Source organism: Papio anubis, chromosome 12, assembly GCF_008728515.1.
Source record: "Papio anubis isolate 15944 chromosome 12, Panubis1.0, whole genome shotgun sequence".
In the NCBI taxonomy this organism is placed as follows: domain Eukaryota; kingdom Metazoa; phylum Chordata; class Mammalia; order Primates; family Cercopithecidae; genus Papio; species Papio anubis.
In genome coordinates this window covers 22338075-22355085 of record NC_044987.1, presented here as the reverse complement: position 1 = coordinate 22355085, position 17011 = coordinate 22338075, and the positions used below count along the sequence as shown (strand labels likewise).

The 17011-nt window shown below is 42.3% G+C and overlaps 1 protein-coding gene and 1 long non-coding RNA gene across 4 annotated transcripts; both read left to right on the top strand.

Moving 5' to 3' along the window:
• Window positions 1-22: 22 nt before the first annotated feature.
• Window positions 23-9577, top strand: SDHD (succinate dehydrogenase complex subunit D). Of its 3 annotated transcripts, XM_031652968.1 has the most exons (5): window positions 23-153; window positions 1044-1160; window positions 2049-2193; window positions 3332-3372; window positions 4218-4291. In XM_031652968.1, exons 1-5 carry the CDS (start codon window positions 102-104, stop codon window positions 4289-4291), a joined length of 429 nt encoding a protein of 142 aa, XP_031508828.1. In that variant the 5' UTR covers window positions 23-101. The 3 variants fall into 3 exon arrangements, with proteins under 3 accessions (XP_031508828.1, XP_031508827.1, XP_031508829.1); XM_031652967.1 differs by lacking the exons at window positions 3332-3372; window positions 4218-4291 and adding an exon at window positions 8598-9577; XM_031652969.1 differs by lacking the exons at window positions 2049-2193; window positions 3332-3372; window positions 4218-4291 and adding an exon at window positions 8598-9577.
• A 1394-nt stretch (window positions 9578-10971) lies between these two features.
• On the top strand, window positions 10972-16599 carry LOC103877897. Its single transcript, XR_637814.4, has 3 exons — window positions 10972-11585; window positions 12045-12083; window positions 15988-16599. It is a non-coding gene; the product is annotated as an uncharacterized LOC103877897 (long non-coding RNA).
• The last annotated feature ends 412 nt before the right edge of the window (window positions 16600-17011 follow it).

Genomic DNA, 17011 nt, shown 5'->3' with positions numbered 1-17011 from the left:
CCAGCATTTTCCTCCTCCCTGTTTTCTTTCGTCATCGTGGGTGGGAATTGTCGCCTAAGTGCTTCCGGGTTGGTGGATGACCTTGAGCCCTCAGGAACGAGATGGCGGTTGTCTGGAGGCTGACTGCCCTTTGCGGTGCCCAAGGAGGCCGAGGTGAGGGGTCTTCGCACCCTGAGGTGCTTAGCACAGCCTCCAGCCAGGGAAGGGGATGAAAGTGAGGACTCATCTGCCGGGTGGGAGGTCTCTTGAGGAGAAGAAAATCCCGAAATCACAGCAATGACCACTGTAGTCTAGGGGTCCAGATGTTTACCGAAACGTGTATTTCACTTGCTGTGAGCTGAGTTGACGGAATAATCAGGAAGAGCGCTCGCTCTGGAAGTTGCAGTCCTGATGAGGCTAATCCACATAGGAGTTCTGTTTTCTCCCCGTTTACTGTCCCTAGAATGCTCCCCACTGTCTCCCACCCTGAATCGGGAAAGAGGGTTAGGCGCTTGCCCGTTTCTTCTGGAGTTGGTGTGTTTAGGTGTGGGAGTGGACGAGGGGATCAGTTCGAAAATCATTTAACCTGGGTATTTGTTCTACCGCAGGCACTGTAGTAATGCTAGGATACAAATGTAAAGGAAAACGTAGTTCCCGCCCTCAAAGAACTTTCACTCTGATGAGGAAAACACTGTCGTAGTAGTCCAGGCAAGATGGGGTCCTGAACTAGGAAAGTAGCACAAAGAAAAGAAGATTGTTTCAAGAAATGTTAAAGAGATATGCCAATAGGATTTGGCGATTGAATTTAGGGGAAACGTCTCTCATGACTTCCAGATTACTGAGTTAGGTTAAAGAATGCCTGAGGTGTCATTAAATAAAGTAGGGAACATGCAGATGTTCCCTAGTCTAACTTCAGAGTAACCCCAGTGAAATAGATGCTATCATCATTTTACAGATGAGATGTTATTCCCTATTTAGGGTTAAGTAGCTTACCTATGGTCCTTTAGAAAGTTTTCAGTCCTGTTAAAGGAGGCGTTCTTATGATCATCCTACTCTTTCCTCAGCTCTGTTGCTGCGAACCCCAGTGGTCAGACCTGCTCATATCTCAGCATTTCTTCAGGACCGACCTATCCCAGAATGGTGTGGAGTGCAGCACATTCACTTGTCACCCAGGCACCATTGTATGTTCTCTCCATTGCTGCTGCTTTCTGGGCTCTAGCCATCTTTACCTTCACTAATTGTCATGCCTTGAGCAGGACTTCCTACCTGTAGGGGGGACTCTTGTGTCCAACTCTGTCAAATGAAGACCTAGTTTACACCTTTGGGCAGACTAGTGCCATTATGGTTGAATGATGCCATTTATAATCATAGAAGACCTTCTAGCCTAAGTCTTTAAAATTGTTTTCTTTTTTTTTTTTGAGACGGAGTCTCGCTGTGTTGTGCAGGCTGGAGTGCAGTGGCATGATCTTGGCTCACTGCAACCTCCGCCTTCTGAGTTCAAGCGATTCTTCTGCCGCTGCGTCCCGAGTAGCTGGGATTACAGGTGCCCACCACCACGCCCAGCTAAGTTTTGTACTTTTAGTAGAGATGGGTTTCACCATGTTGGCCCGGCTGGTCTCAAACTCCTGACTTCCTCAAACTCCTGACCTCAGGTGATCTGCCCACCTCGGCCTCCCAAAGTGCTGGGATTGCAGTTGTGAGCCACCCACTCCCGGCCCACTAACTTACATTCATAAGGTAATTTGTTCACTTCACTGAACCAAGACTGCCTTAATTCTGTAGCAATAGAGCAATTCTGTATTTTATCCATCTTCTTGGATCTGTCTTCTAATCAATATGTAGGCATTGCGATACCCTTTTGCTAAAATACTTCAAAAACCAGAGATAAAGACTTCAAAAAACAAAGATAGCTTCTCTCTTAACTACTATTTTAATATTTTACTTCCTTTGTACTCAGAGTTATATCCTATATGTATACTGTCTGTCAGTTTGGGTTACTGTGTGGCATATGTTGAACATGAAAGATGTGTTTCTCACATCGACTTTTATGAATCTGGTCCTTTCTGTAGCTGGTTCCAAGGCTGCGTCTCTCCACTGGACTAGCGAGAGGGTTGTCAGTGTTTTGCTCCTGGGTCTGCTTCCGGCTGCTTATTTGAATCCTTGCTCTGCGATGGACTATTCCCTGGCTGCAGCCCTCACTCTTCATGGTCACTGGCAAGTATAGCAATTCCAAGTATAGTTGTCTGCTCAGTTTGTTTGCTGTGAGCTTGTCTTATGTATTATATATGAGACAGAAGTTAATTGAAATGCTCTAAATTTGTTGAAAACTTTAAAATATATATAAAATATGTATATGCCTAGATTTATATATCCACCTGCCTATTCAATGTCTTTCAATTCGATTTCCATATCTAATAACATTTTGAATGTAGCTTGTCAAACTGAGTTTCTGATCTCTCCTAATCTGTTCCTCCTGCACTCTTGCCCATCTGAATTAATGGCATTTCCAGTTTTCTGTTTGTTCAAGTCTAAACCTGGTAAGCTCCAAACTTGGTCATTATCCTTGACTCTAGTAGTAGTCTCCTAACTGGTCCCCATTTGTGTCCATTCCCAACACAGCAGACCCAGTGATCCTGTTAAAATGTTAAGTCAGAATAAGACATTCCTCTTCTCAAAACCCTATTTTTTCTGTTCATGTTATTCAAAGTCAGAATTCTTAGAGTTGTCTGCGGACTCTACATGATTGAACCTCCCTGTTTCTTCCCTCATTTTTAGCTGCGCACTCTCTCTCATTCACACGGGCTTCCTTGAGATTCCTTGAACATGCCAGGGACATTCTAGGTCTCAGGGCTTCTCTTACTGCTTCTGCCTGAAACTCTTTTTCTAGCTATACACTTGGCTTGTTCCTTCATCTCCTTCAGGTCCTGAATGTCATTCTCTCAACAAAGCCTTCCCTAACCACTTATTCAAAATTGCAGTTTCTCTCCTACCATTCCTTATCTCTCTTGCTTGTTTTATTTTTCTCAATAGCACTTACTACCTTCTAATATACTACATCATCTGTTTATTATTTTGTATAGTAATTGCTTCTTTGCATTTTGTTTTATCACCCAAATGTATGTCCCTAAATAGTATAGTTTATTCTTGCCTCTTAAAAAAAAAGATACATGTGGGTGGGTTATTTTGTTGTTTTTACTGTGTGTGTTTGCTGTTGTGCCTCTAGAACATAGAACTACTGTCTGGTACCTGACATATAGCACTCAGTAAATACTTGCTGAATGAGTGAGTATACAGCGTCTGTTTGTTTGTTTATTTATTTATTTTTGAGACAAAGTCTCGCTCTGTCACCCAGGCTGGAGTGCAATGGCATGATCTCAGCTCACCACAACCTCTGTCTCCCAGGTTCAAGCGATTCTCCCTGCCTCAGCCTCCCAAGTAGCTGGGATTACAGGTGCGTGCCACCAGACCCAGCTAATTTTTTTGTATTTTTAGTAGAGATGGGGTTTCGCCATGTTGGCCAGGCTGGTCTGGAACGCCTGACCTCAGGTGATCCACCTGCCTCGTCCTCCCAAAGTGCTTGGATTACAGGCATGAGCCACCGAGCCCGGCCTATTTATTTATTTATTTTTTGAGACAGGGTCTCCCTTTGTCATCCAGGCTGCAGTGCAGTGGCATGATCTCGGCTTACTGCAACCTCTTCCTCCTGGTTCAAGTGATTCTCCTGCCACAGCCTCCTGAATAGCTGGGATTACAGGCACACACTACCACGCCCAGCTAATTTTTGTATTTTTAGTAGAAATGGGGTTTTGCCATGTTGGCCAGGCTCGTCTCGAATTCCTGACCTCAAGTAATCCACCTGCTTCAGCCTCCTAAAGTGTTGAGGTTACAGGTGTGAGCCACCACGTCTGGCCCAGCTTTTGTTTATTTTATCTGGTATAGTTTGTATGACTTTCTGTGTTATTGAACCTTCTAAAATGAGGGTAAACAACTCAAGGTTGGGTTCCTTGAGTTGTTCTTTTTAAGTTTTGCAGGAACAATATGTTGTCATTGTGGGGAGTATGGAGGCGCTTTCAGATTGTTGAAACTGGAAGTACTTTGGAGAGTGTCTTAACCAACTCTTTTATTTTACAAATGTGGCAACTAAGACCCAGGGAGGTTAAGTGACTTGTCAGAATCATTTTCTTTTTTTTTTTTTTTTTGAGATGGAGTCTTGCTCTGTCGCCCAGGCTGGAGTGCAGTGGCCGGATCTCAGCTCACTGCAAGCTCCGCCTCCTGGGTTTACGCCATTCTCCTGCCTCAGCCTCCCAAGTAGCTGGGACTACAGGTGCCTGCCACCTCGCCTAGCTAGTTTTTTGTATTTTTTTAGTAGAGACGGGGTTTCACCGTGTTAGCCAGGATGGTCTCGATCTCCTGACCTCGTGATCCGCCCATCTTGGCCTCCCAAAGTGCTGGGATTACAGGCTTGAGCCACTGCGCCAGGCCTAGAATCATTTTCTAGCTAGTGTTAAAGGTTTTTTTTTTTTTTGAGACAGAGTCTCACTCTCACCCAGGCTGGAGTGCAGTGATGCGATCTTGGCTCACTGCAACCTCTGCCTCCTGGGTTCAAGCAATTTTCATGCCTCAGCCTCCCAAGTAGCTGGGATTACAGGCACGTACCAACACACCTAGCTTGGTTTTGTATTTTTGGTCGAGACGGTTTCACCATGTTGGCCAGACTGGTCTTGGACTCCTGACCTCAAGTGATCCTCCCACCTTGACTTCCCAAAGTGCTGGGATTATAGGCATGAACTGCCGTGCCCAGCCTAAAGGGGTTTTAATTATCTAGTTTTGTAGGACTAGTTAGGAGAATGAGTTGTTGTTGATGTTGTTTTTTAACCACATAGACCTTTCCAAATAAAAGATGCTAGTTGCATATGAAATACTAGATCACAAGTATAGTAAGTAATATTTCTCTAACATGTGATCCATCTTGAAGGAGCTGTCTATAATTGTGCTCCACTTCCTCAACACTGAGTCTCTTTTAACCTGTATTAATTAGGGTCTTATCCCAACTATGTAACATAGGTTATTCTTACCAAGGGCACTGAAGGCCTTCATCTTTCCAAATCCAGTTGTCTATTCTCTGTCCTCCACTTGCTTGAAGTCTCAGCAGCCTTCAACTCAATTAATTCTCCCCGTAAGTCACTTTTCTTTGGCTTTCCAGATGCATAGAAGTCTCCTCTGCCAGATCCTTCTCCTCGTCTGACCTCGAGATGACAAAATCTTCAGGGCTGAGTCATGGCCTTCTTAATTTCTCCATCTGTACCCTCTTTCTAGGTGAGCTCAGATCTGACCTGTTTTTCTGAGCTGCAGACTTATTTATCTCATTGTCTAATTGACATCCACTTGGATGTCTGATAGTTATCCCAGATCTAACATTGGCCAAATCACTCTTTTTTTCCCCCAAATCTCCCTTGATTTCTCCTTTAAAGCCCCCTTCTCAGTTAAAGCTATGCTCAAGCTAAAATTCTTAGGAGTCATTCTACATACTTCTTTTTGTTCTTACCCCACATCTATTCCCTAAGTTCTGTTCTTTCTTTAAAAAATAGTCTGAATCGGCCAGGTGCGGTGGCTCATGCCTGTAATCCTAGCACTTTGGGAGGCCAAGGCGGGTGGATCACACGAGGTCAGGAATTCGAGACCAGCCTGGCCAGTATGGTGAAACCCTGTCTCTACTAATAATACAAAAATTAAGCTGGGCGTGGTGGCACCTGCCTTGTAGTCCCAGCTACTCGGGAGACTGAGGCAGAAGAATCACTGGAACCCAGGAGGCAGAGGTTGCAGTGAGCCGAAATTGCGCCACTGCATTCCAGCCTGGGCAACAGAGTGAGACTGTCTCAAAAAAACAGAAAAACAAAACTCTGAATCAGGGTGGGGGGGAAGGGGATGGAGAGCATTAGGATAAATACCTATTGCATGCAGAGCTTAAAACCTAGATGACACGTTGATAGGTGCAGCAAACCACCATGGCACATGTGTACCTGTGTAACAAACCTGCACATTCAGCACATGTATCCAAGAACTTAAAGTAAAAGGGGAAAAAAAAAAAAAATAGACATTATTAAAAAAAAAAAAAAAAGTCTGAATTGTCACTTTACACCCTGTCACCAGCCTAGGTTAAGCCAACAGTCTCACCTAGGCTACTTCAGTTGCCTTCTAACTAGTTTCCTGTTCACCTGTTACTCTGGTCCCCCACCCACACTCTTCATTCATCATACTACAGCAATAGTGACCTTTTAAAACGTAAAATTATATTCCTCCAAAGTAGATATACAGATGGCCAATAAGCACATGAGAAATTGCTCAGCATCATTTGTCATTAGAGAAATGCAAATCAAAACCACAATGAGATACCACCTCACACCCCATTAGGATGGCTGTAATAAAAGATGGACAGTTGTAAGTGGTGCTGAGGACTTGGAAAATTGGAACCCTCATGGTTCTGTTGGGAATATAAAACGTTTCAGTCACTTTGGAAAACATTCTGGCAGTTACAACACAAAGTTAACCTTAGAGTTACCATAGACTTGGCAATCTACTTTTAGGTGTATACCCAAGAGAATTGAAAACGTGTCCACGCAAAGAACTTGTATAGGAATGTTCAGAGCAGCATTATTTATAATAGCCAAAGAGTGGAAACAATCCAAATGTCTGTCAGTGGATGAATAGCTAAACAAAATATGGTGTATTCATACAATAGAATATTATTCAGCCATACAAAGGAATGATGTATTGATAAATGCTATGACATGGATGAACATTGAAAACATTATGCTAAGTTGACACAAAGGCCATATATTGTATGGCTTTTTTTTTTTTTTTTTTTTGAGATGGAGTTTTCCTCTTGTCATTCAGGCTGGAGTGCAATGGTGTGATCTTGGCTTGGCACGAACCTGCAGTCTCGGTTCACTGCAACCTCTGCCTCTCGGGTTTAAGTGATTCTTCTGCCTCAGCCTCCCAAGTAGCTGGGGTTACAGGCATGCGCCACCACACCCGGCTAATTTCGTATTTTTTTTTAGAGACAGGGTTTCTCCTTGTTGGTCATGCTGGTCTCGAACTCCCAACCTCAGGTGATCCGCCTGCCTCACCCTCCCAAAGTGCTGGGATTACAGGTGTGAGCCACCATGCCCAGCCGTGTATGGGTTCTTTTACATGAAATGCCCAGAATAGGCAAATCCATAGAGACAGAAAGTAAATTTGTAGTTGGGCAGTGGGCTAATAGGTAGAGGGTTTCTTTTTGGGGTAATGAGAATGTTCTGAAATTAAATAATGATGATTGCACAACTCAATATACTAAAAAACCACTGGATTGTATACTAAAAAGGGTGAATTTTTTATGGCATTTGACTTAGATTTCAATAAAACTGTTATAGAAATGGTAAAATTAGGTCACTCCTTACCTACGTCACTCCTTGCTTAAAATATATCAGTGGTTTCCTATTATATTTCATATAAAATTCAGATTCCTTATCATGACCTTCAAGACCCTATGCAACTGGCCCCTGCCTTCCTCTGATCTCTGCTTCACCCGTGTGCTCCAGCCACACAAATCTTACTATTCATTAGAGATGCCACTTTTGTTTGGGTGTTCTCATTCATGCCTTCCTTTCTAAAGTGTTTCTTCATAGTATATATATGTTTATTTTTTCCTTCTCTTTCACTAGCAAATTCCATAAAGGCAGGGATGCTATCTCACTTACTATACTCCCAACATTTATGACAGATTCTGGCACATAATATCTACTTAATAAATTCTTTTTGAATTAATTAAAAATACTGTAGGGTTTTAGTTATTTTTAGTTATTGAGGTGAGAGGATCACTTGCAGCCAAGAGTTCAAGACCAGCCTGGGCATCATAGTAGACCGCATCTCTAAAGAAAGAAAAAAAAGACCAGGAGCGGTGGCTCATGCCTGTAATCCCAACACTTTGGGAGGCTGAGGTGGGGGAATCACAAGGTCAGGAGTTCCAGACCAGCCTGGCCAATATGGTGAAACCCTGTCTCTACTAAAAATACAAAAATTAGCTGGGTGTGGTGGTGGGTGCCTGTAGTCCCAGCTACTTGGGAGGCTGAGGCAGGAGAATCGCTTGAACCCGGGAGGCAGAGGTTGCTGTGAGCCAAGATCGTGCCACTGCACTCCAGCCTGGGCGACAGAGTGAAACTCTGTCTCAAAAAATAAATAAATAAATAAATAAAAAACAATTAGCCGGGCATGGAGTCCCAGCTACTTGGCAGGCTGAGGCGGGAGGATCACTTGAGCTCAGGAGTTCGAGGCTGTAGTGAGCTATGATCAGGCCACTGCACTCTAGCATGGGCAACAGAGTAAGACTTTGTCTCTAAAAAAAAGATTCACTAGAAACAGACTTACTGGCATACACACACAAAAGGCTATACAGAATCCCCTAAAGAAGCAAACAGTGCACTGGAGTGGCAGATGGATGGCAGTGACAGTGGAGTGGCAAATGGAGACATTGCATTTGAACTTGACAGATTGTTTTTTTTGCAGCCAAGTTATCTGTGTAGTCTCCTAATTTCACTGTGATTTTTCATTGATGTTATGATTTTTTTCTTTTTCTTTAGGGGCCTTGGACAAGTTGTTACTGACTATGTTCATGGGGATGCCTCGCAGAAAGCTGCCAAGGCAGGGCTTTTGGCACTTTCAGCTTTAACCTTTGCTGGGCTTTGCTATTTCAACTATCACGACGTGGGCATCTGCAAAGCTGTTGCCATGCTGTGGAAGCTCTGACCTTTTTGACTTCATACTTTGAAGAATTGATGTATGCCTCTTTGCCTCTGCTTTGTCATGCCATTCAGCTCACAATAAGGAAGAAATAACAGATAAGTCCATTTGTGGACAGCCTTTTTCTCTTAATAATCTTAATCTTAAGATTATTTTCAGAATTTAATCTTTGAGGAAAAGGTTTGAGAGGAATTGTGTCTAAGAAATTGTGAGACTGAGTTCTGTATTCTGGTGAGTTAATGGGGTTGCCTCCCAGCTTCTCATAAGACTCACAGTATAACTAAACACGATATATGAGCTTTTGCCTTTTAATTTATCAATCTCTTGAAGATAATCCAGCTTTATTACTATTAGTATATGATCAAACTTCCATATTTGCCCTGGCAATAATGGACAAAGGGAAATACTCTTAATTCATGAATAAAAACTTTGCAGAAAATTAGACAGTGTTTAATTTTTGAAAACTTCCCTCTCTAGTCAGTAGATACCACCTACTGATGGTTACGTATACTAGGGAAATTTTAAAATTAGGAAATGCTGACATCTCACATTATAAATTTCTAAATCCTAGGAAGAAATGCTTGGAGTGCTTCTGAATGTAGAGGAGTTCCATTTTAGGGCAAGTTTCCTCTTGTAGATGTATCAAAATATTTCCAATTCTAAACTGAGATTTAATTCTCAAATGTGTTCTACTTGTTCTAAAACAAATATAAAACTCTTAAGTAATAAATTGTTATTTTCGCACAATGGGAATCTCTAATGTGAAAATGTATTCTATGAAGATAATTTTTTTTTAAAATAAAATGTTGTATAATAAAAATGTCTTCTCCGCTTTTATAAGTTAGCTATCAGTAGTTTTATTCATTAGAATTTGGTGTCTGTTGCATCCACAGCATGATTACAAAATTGTGTGTTTAAATTTCCTTCTGGGTAGCTTAGCAGTTAGGTAAATCAGACACAAAGTACTGGAAAACAAAAAGGACTTACATGTAATAGGCAGAAATATACCAAGTATAAGTAGTTTGGTATAAATAGAGTATAAGATTTAGTATTTAAGTAGGAATAAGAACTATGTCCAGATTATGGTGTTCTGTGAGTACCAGCCTTTGGAATTCAGATTATATTCTATGTGTATTTAGTCTGGTCTAAGAGTTGAGTGTAAGGCATGATGCTTTCTTCTAGCAATATGGAGTAACTGGGACTGAGCACATTTCACTCACCAAGGACCTTAATGGGAAGCTGAGGCAAAGGAAGCGTATGTGTTCATGAATGTGTACTAGGGGTTAAAGACATGCTCTCCTTAATGTGCCTGTGGTCTTGTAGGAGACTCAAGTGAGTGTGCATTAGGGTTTAGGAAGAGGTGATTAATTCTGTTTTGGGGTGGGTAAAAGGTTTCAAAAGGGGGTGATGCCTGAATAGCAGTGGCACACCAACAGATGGTGGTGGGACTAGTCCACCCTGGTGGGAGAGAATATGTAAACAATATTGACATTGTTTAGAATTACTGGTGCTTGATGATGAGAAAAAACAAATTAACTAAAAGTCAATTTTATTGTTTTAAAATTCTTTCTAGACAATGGATCCCCTCCCTACCTTGTAGTGTCATTCCTTCCCCCACCCCCGCCAGCCCTCAGTATACCGCTGCTGTAGAGTGGAGTGATGAAATGGAATCTTCCATAAAGTCAAAATGGGGATGGCAGTGACTCTGGATAATATGGGAATCCCGTAGCTATCTCCAATACCATCAGATCTAATACCATCAGATCCTAGATATAGAAGGCTATCTAGTACTAATAAGCTTCATTAGATGGTGAACGGAGAAGTTGGAGTGGAGGCTGGTTCGGCACTGCCTGCCCCATGTCCCAGCTGGTTTGGTCATTAGGATGGAGCTGAGCTGCCTTTGGGAAACCAGTAGGTTGCTATGAGCTGCTGGAAAATGAGGCAAGATTCCAGAATCTTGTGGCTCATGCCTGTAATCCCAGCACTTTGGAAGGCTGAGGCAGTAGGATTGCTTGAGGCCAGGAGTTTAAAACCAGCATGGGCAATATAGCAAGATCCTATCTCTACAAAAATACAATAAGACAAAAAAAAAGATTAGCCAGGCATTAGCAGTGGCATGTGCCTGTAGTTCTAGCTACTTGGGAGGCCGAGGTGGGAGAACTGTTTGAGCCCAGGAGTTTGAGGTTACAATGAGCTATGATCACACCACTGTACTCCAGCTTAGGTGACAGTGAGACCTTGTCTCTTAAAAAAAAACAAAACAAAAAAAAAAAAGGTCAAGGGCTAACAGCAATAGCGGTTTCTGATGGTAAGCAGGACATGATCAGAACTGTGCTTTAGAAATAATTTAGGTACCATTAGGTGGGTTAATAAGCTAGAGGCAGAAGGACATGTGAGGGGATAGAGAAAGAATAAAGGGCCTGAACTTTGAGAGTAGCAGTGGAGGTAGGAGTCAATCTCCAAAGGTATAGTAGAAGTCAAAAACATTCATTCATTTGGTAGATACTAAGTACCTCATGTTATCAGCACTGTGCCAGGTACTGTGGATAAAGATAAAATTTTACCTGTCTTTGAAGGGAATTCATAGTCTAATTGGGGCAATAGTAGAATGACTGCAATACGGTGTAGTAAGTGCAGTAATGGTGAAGTACATCATGTGCTGTGATGTAACAAAGGGTGCAGTAAGGATTTGCCTGCAAGTTTCCTGGAAGAGAAGATTTGTAACCTGGGTTTTGAAGATAAGGAGCTGACAGTGGCCGGGAAAGCTGGGGTGAGGTGTAGGGTTGACTGGAGGATGGCAGATCAAGCAAAGGATGATACGTAATTTGGTATGACCCAGCAGAGGGAGGGACTGATTGTAGAGGATCTTGTATGCCATCATAAGTAATTGAAACTTTATTTTTATTTTTATTTTTTATTTTTTGAGACAGGGTCTGGCTCTGTGGCCCAGGCTGGAATGTAGTGGCGTGATCTTAGCTCACTGCAACCTCTGTCTTCTGTACTCAAGACATCCTTCCACCTCAGCCTCTTGAGTAGCTGGAACTACAGGCACATGCCACCATCCCTGGCTAATTTTTGTGTTTTTTGTAGAGATGGGGGTCTTGCTCTGTTGCCCAGGCTGGTCTCGAACTCCTGGCCTCAAGTGATTCACCCACCTCGGCCTCCCAAAGGGCTGGGATTTCAGGCATGAGCCACTGTGCCAGGCCTGAGACTTTATCTGACAGCACTAAGGCGTCACTGAAGACTTAATTATGCAAACAGCATGATCCGATTTTTATTTTAAATAGGTTTTGCTGACAGCTATGTAAAGAATGGATTTGCGGGAGGTAAGCATGGAAACAGATTATTTTAGTGACCCACAAAAGAAATAATGAATTGTGAAGGCAATTGTAGGTAGAATGAAGGAGAGAACAAATGTAAGAGATACTCAGAACTTAGAATCAATGAAAGTTATACTAAGATGTGAAAGTTTGAGGAAGGAAGGAGCCTTTGCTCAATTTTTTGTTGCAAATAGGTGGATGGAAGTGAAAGCATTAAAGAAAAAGTTGGAAGGAAAATTAGATAATGGTGGAATCAGTAACTACTGAAGTTTTGGATTTGTGAGACAGCTAGGAAGAGAGAGAATCTGTAGACTTCTCTTTTGGCAATATGGTAGACTCAATTTTAGAAAGTATTTACTTTCTAAAATTATATATAATAATATAATATGAAGCCTATTAGAATGGTAAATAAGAACACCTTTAAAAATATTTCATTTATTTATTTGGGACGGAGTTTCGCTCTTGTTGCCCAGGCTGGAGTGCAATGGCGTGATCTCGGCTCACTGTAACTTCCGCCTCCTGGGTTCAAGCGGTTCTCCTACCTCAGCCTCCCAAGTAGCTGGGATTACAGGTGCCCACAACCACACCCAGCTAATTTTTGTATTTTTAGTAGAGACGGGATTTCAGCTATGTTGGCCAGGCTGGTCTCAAACTCCCAACCTCAGGTGATCCGCCCACCGTGGCCTCCCAAAGTGCTGGGATTACAGGCCACCGCACCCAGCCAAAATGTATTATTTAGTTTGCAAAAAGAAATCCTCTGGAGCCTTACCAAAGTAAGTCTACAGTTAAGGAGGTAAGCAAGTGCTTAGGGTATCAGTTACCCCAAGAGCATCTACTAAGCCCAGGTGACCCAGAGTTCTAGTCGTCGTCTTCTTCTTAATATACACATATTTTTTGAGACGGAGTCTCGCTCTGTCGCCCAGGGTGGGGTGCAATGGCGCGATCTCGGCTCAATGCAACCTCTGCCTCCCAGGTTCACGCCATTCTCCCACCTCAGCCTCTGGAGTAGCTGGTACTACAGGTGCCCGCCACCACGCCCGGCTAATTTTGTTTTTGTATTTTTAGTAGAGATGGGGTTTCACCATGTTGGCCAGGATGGTCTTGACCTCCTGACCTCATGATCCGCCCGCCTCGGCCTCCCAAAGTGCTGGGAATACAGGCATGAGCCACTGTGCCCAGCACTTATTATTATTATTATTATTTTGAGACAGAATCACGCTCTGTTGTCCAGGTTGGAGTGCAGTGGCATGATCAAACTCACTGCAGCCTTGATCTGTGCTCAAGTGATCCACCTCAGCCTCCTGAGAGTAGCTGGGATTACAGACTTGTACCACCATACCTGGCTAATTTTTTTGATTTTTAGTAGAGATGAGGTCTCATTGTGTTGCCCAGGCCGGTCTCAAACTCCTGAGCTCAAGTAATCCACCTGCCTTTGCCTCCCAAAGTGCTTGCATTATATGCCTGACCCACTGTGCCCAGCCAGATTCTAGTTTTAAGAAGGTGGCACATAGGCCAGGAGCAAAGCTTTGGGCTCAAACCAGGGAGTTAGAATGAAGATTCCCCTAATCCAGGAACCATAAAGAGTTTTACTCTCAGAGAAAGGGTGAATTAGAAAAAATGATATTTTGCCGGGCGCAGTGGCTCACACCTGTAAATCCCAGCATTTCGGGAGGCCGAGGTGGGTGTATCACCTGAGGTCGGGAGTTCGAGACCATCCTGACCAACATAGAGAAACCCCGTCTCTACTAAAAATAAAAAAATAAAAAATAAATAAAAAGAAAGAAAAAAAGAAAAAAATTAGCCAGGCGTGGTGGGTGCCTGTAGTCCCAGCTACTCAGGAGGCTGAGGCAGGAGAATCGCTCGAACCTGGGAGGCAGAGGTTGCACCATTGCACTCCAGGCTGGGCAACAAGAGTGAAACTCCATACCCTGCAAAAAGAAAAAATGATATTTACCTGAAAAAGGAGAGAGCAGAGCAGTGTGTGTATCTTGCCTTGGCTCAGGTTGGAGGAAAGAGTCTCTTCTGAGAATATGTGGCTACGAGCCAGTCCTCATGCCAGGTTGGAGTCTGAGTTCAAGTTATCTGCATATCTAAAAAGGTTACGTGCTGCAAATTTAACTTTGACCTAGGTTTGTAGGTCATGGAAGTCAGCACAAATCCTCACCAGAGAGAGAATGGTTACCCCAACACACGCTTCAAAAATCCCTATGAAGTTCCAGTGAACGTGAACTGTCAGCAAAAATCACAGCATAGGAACGTCCTGAACAAGAGTCAGCACAAACAAACAGAACCATACCCACAAAGAATTCAGACCTGGGAATTTTCAGATACACATTATAAACATAAGATGAGATATAAGTCTAAATATAAGTCCGTTTTCTGATCAGAGATCAGAAAGTCTTTGGAGAGAGTGGTATACACTTGATGTTATCGCCTCAATCCATAGAATCTTAGAAATTAGATATCTACTTAGGAGAGTTTTCTCCTCTGGACACCTGATAATGAGTGTCAGTGGGGCTGAATGTTCAGTTTCTGAGGCCTAAGCACCACTGTGAAGCATGTATCCATGGCTATGGGCCTAGAGCTTCAGAACTGTGTCTATGAGATTAAAATACCCCAAATGGTCATTTCCAACGTGGTTCTAAGTCTAACTTTCATCAGTGTCTCTTTTTAAACTAGTCTTCCAGGCCAGGTGCGGTGGCTTACGCCTGTAATCCCAGAACGTTGGGAGGCCAAGGTAGGCAGAACACTTGAGGTCAGGAATTCGAGACCAGCCTGGCCAATATGGTGAAACCCTGTCTCTACCAAAAAATACAAAAATTAGCCCGGTGTGGTGGCATGCGCCTGTGTAGGCCTAGCTACTTGGGAGACTGACATGGGACAACTGCTTGAACCCAGGAAGCAGAGGTTGCAGTGAGCTGAGATTGAGCCTCTACGCTCCAGCTTGGGTGACAGAGAGAGACCCTGTCTCAAAAATATAAATATAGGGCCTGGCGCAGTGACTCACACCTGTAATCCCAGCACTTTGGGAAGCCGAGATGGGCATATCATGAGATCAGGAGTTCGAGACCAGCCTGGCCAATATGGTGAACTCCTGTCTCTACTAAAAATACAAAAATTAGCCGGGTGTGTTGGCACACGCCTGTAGTCCCAGTTACTCAAGAGACTGAGGCAGGAGAATTGCTTGAATCCGGGAGGTGGAGGTTGCAGTGAGCCGAAATGCGCCACTGCACTCCAGCCTGGGCTACAGAGCAAGACTCTGCCTCAAAACAAAACAAAACAAAAACAAAAACAAAAAAAAAACAAACCAAAACAAAACAAAATAAAAAACGAAGAAAAAGCTCTAGTCTACCAGAAACGTTATAAACTATTATTAAAAAGTTTTTTTTTTTTTTTTGAGATGGAGTCTCCAACTCCTGACCTCAGGTGATCCACTCACCTCAGCCTCCCAAAGTGCTGGGATTACAGGTGTGAGCCACTGTGTCCGACTTACATTTAGTCTTCTTGATCTAGAGTATTTCTCTATCTGTTTTAGGGTTCTTTTATTTTTTTCTAAATGGTTTTATCATTTTTCTCTGAGTGACTCGTTTATTACTAAATTAGGTTATTTCCAATATGATCTTTCTATTATAACTGGGATTTTAAAAATTATGTTTTCTAACTTATATCACTTATATATTGAAGTAAAATTTTTTTTTGGTTGTATGTAATATTTTGCAATTTTGCAGAATTTACTTCTTTGTTGATAAATCTTTCATCTCAAAAACTTTTATTATATACAAGCCAGGCATATATATATATATATATATATATATATATATATATATGAGAGAGAGAGAGAGAGAGAGACCTAGACCACAAGGGAAGATTTGGATAAACTAGTCCTGAAGTATCTCTTTCTTTCCACTAGGGGGAGAAGATTTCCTGCTTCTTATCCAGTCTCTTCTTCAACGGAGGCTGCACCCTTTTCCCCAACTCCAAAAAAAGAAAAATCACACTTAAGAAAAATCACACTTACTACAGCTGATATTTTTTTCTTTTCTTTTTTTTCTTTCTTTCAATCACATGAATTTCAAAAAACTATTGGAAGAACTGTCTAATTCTCACTTCTGTGTGAAAAAAAAAAAAGGAAAGGGAAAAAAATTTTTAAATCAAAAAACTATTGGGCAAAAAGTTTGGGGAAACAAACCAGAATTCAAGTGTAACCCTGGTGTGATTTAGATTTAGGGGAGAGAACAGGGAAAACCTTACTAGGGCTCCATTTTTTAAAAATCACAATTCCTCATGTAGTAGATTAGCTGAGACTAACAGAAAACCAGGAAATAGAAGGGAGATGCAGCTTCAGCAGAGCCTAATTACACCAAGTGAAAAATGACTAGAAACTGGGAATGAGGCTGGGACACATGCACACGACCCTGCCCTCCAGATAGAGATTTTATTTGTTTTGACTCACTGATTGAGACAGGGTCTTGCTCTGTCACCCAGGCTGGAGTGCAGTGGCACAATCATGACTCACCGTAACCTTGAACTCCTGGGTGCTGGTGATCCTCTTGACTCAGCCTCCCAAGTAGCTAGGGCTACAGGTGCACACCACCACACTGGGCTAATTTTTGTATTTTTTGTAGAAAGTGGATCTTGCTATGTTGCCCAGGCTGCAGATACAGATTTTAAAGGAAGATTCAACCATCTAGCTATCAGACAGAAAGCAGAACCAAAGGAAATCCTCACTCACTCTGCTTGGTAACAAACACTGAATGTGAATAGCTAGCACCCTGTTCAAAATTGAGCATGGAAAAAAAGAAAAATCAGTGTGGGATGTATTAAAAAAAACATATAAAACAAGTGAAAGAAAAAAGTATACCAGAGGTTCAGAAGTTTTGCATAGGTCTAAATGATTTTTTGTGGGAGCCAGAAAAAAGTTCTAGAAAATTGTT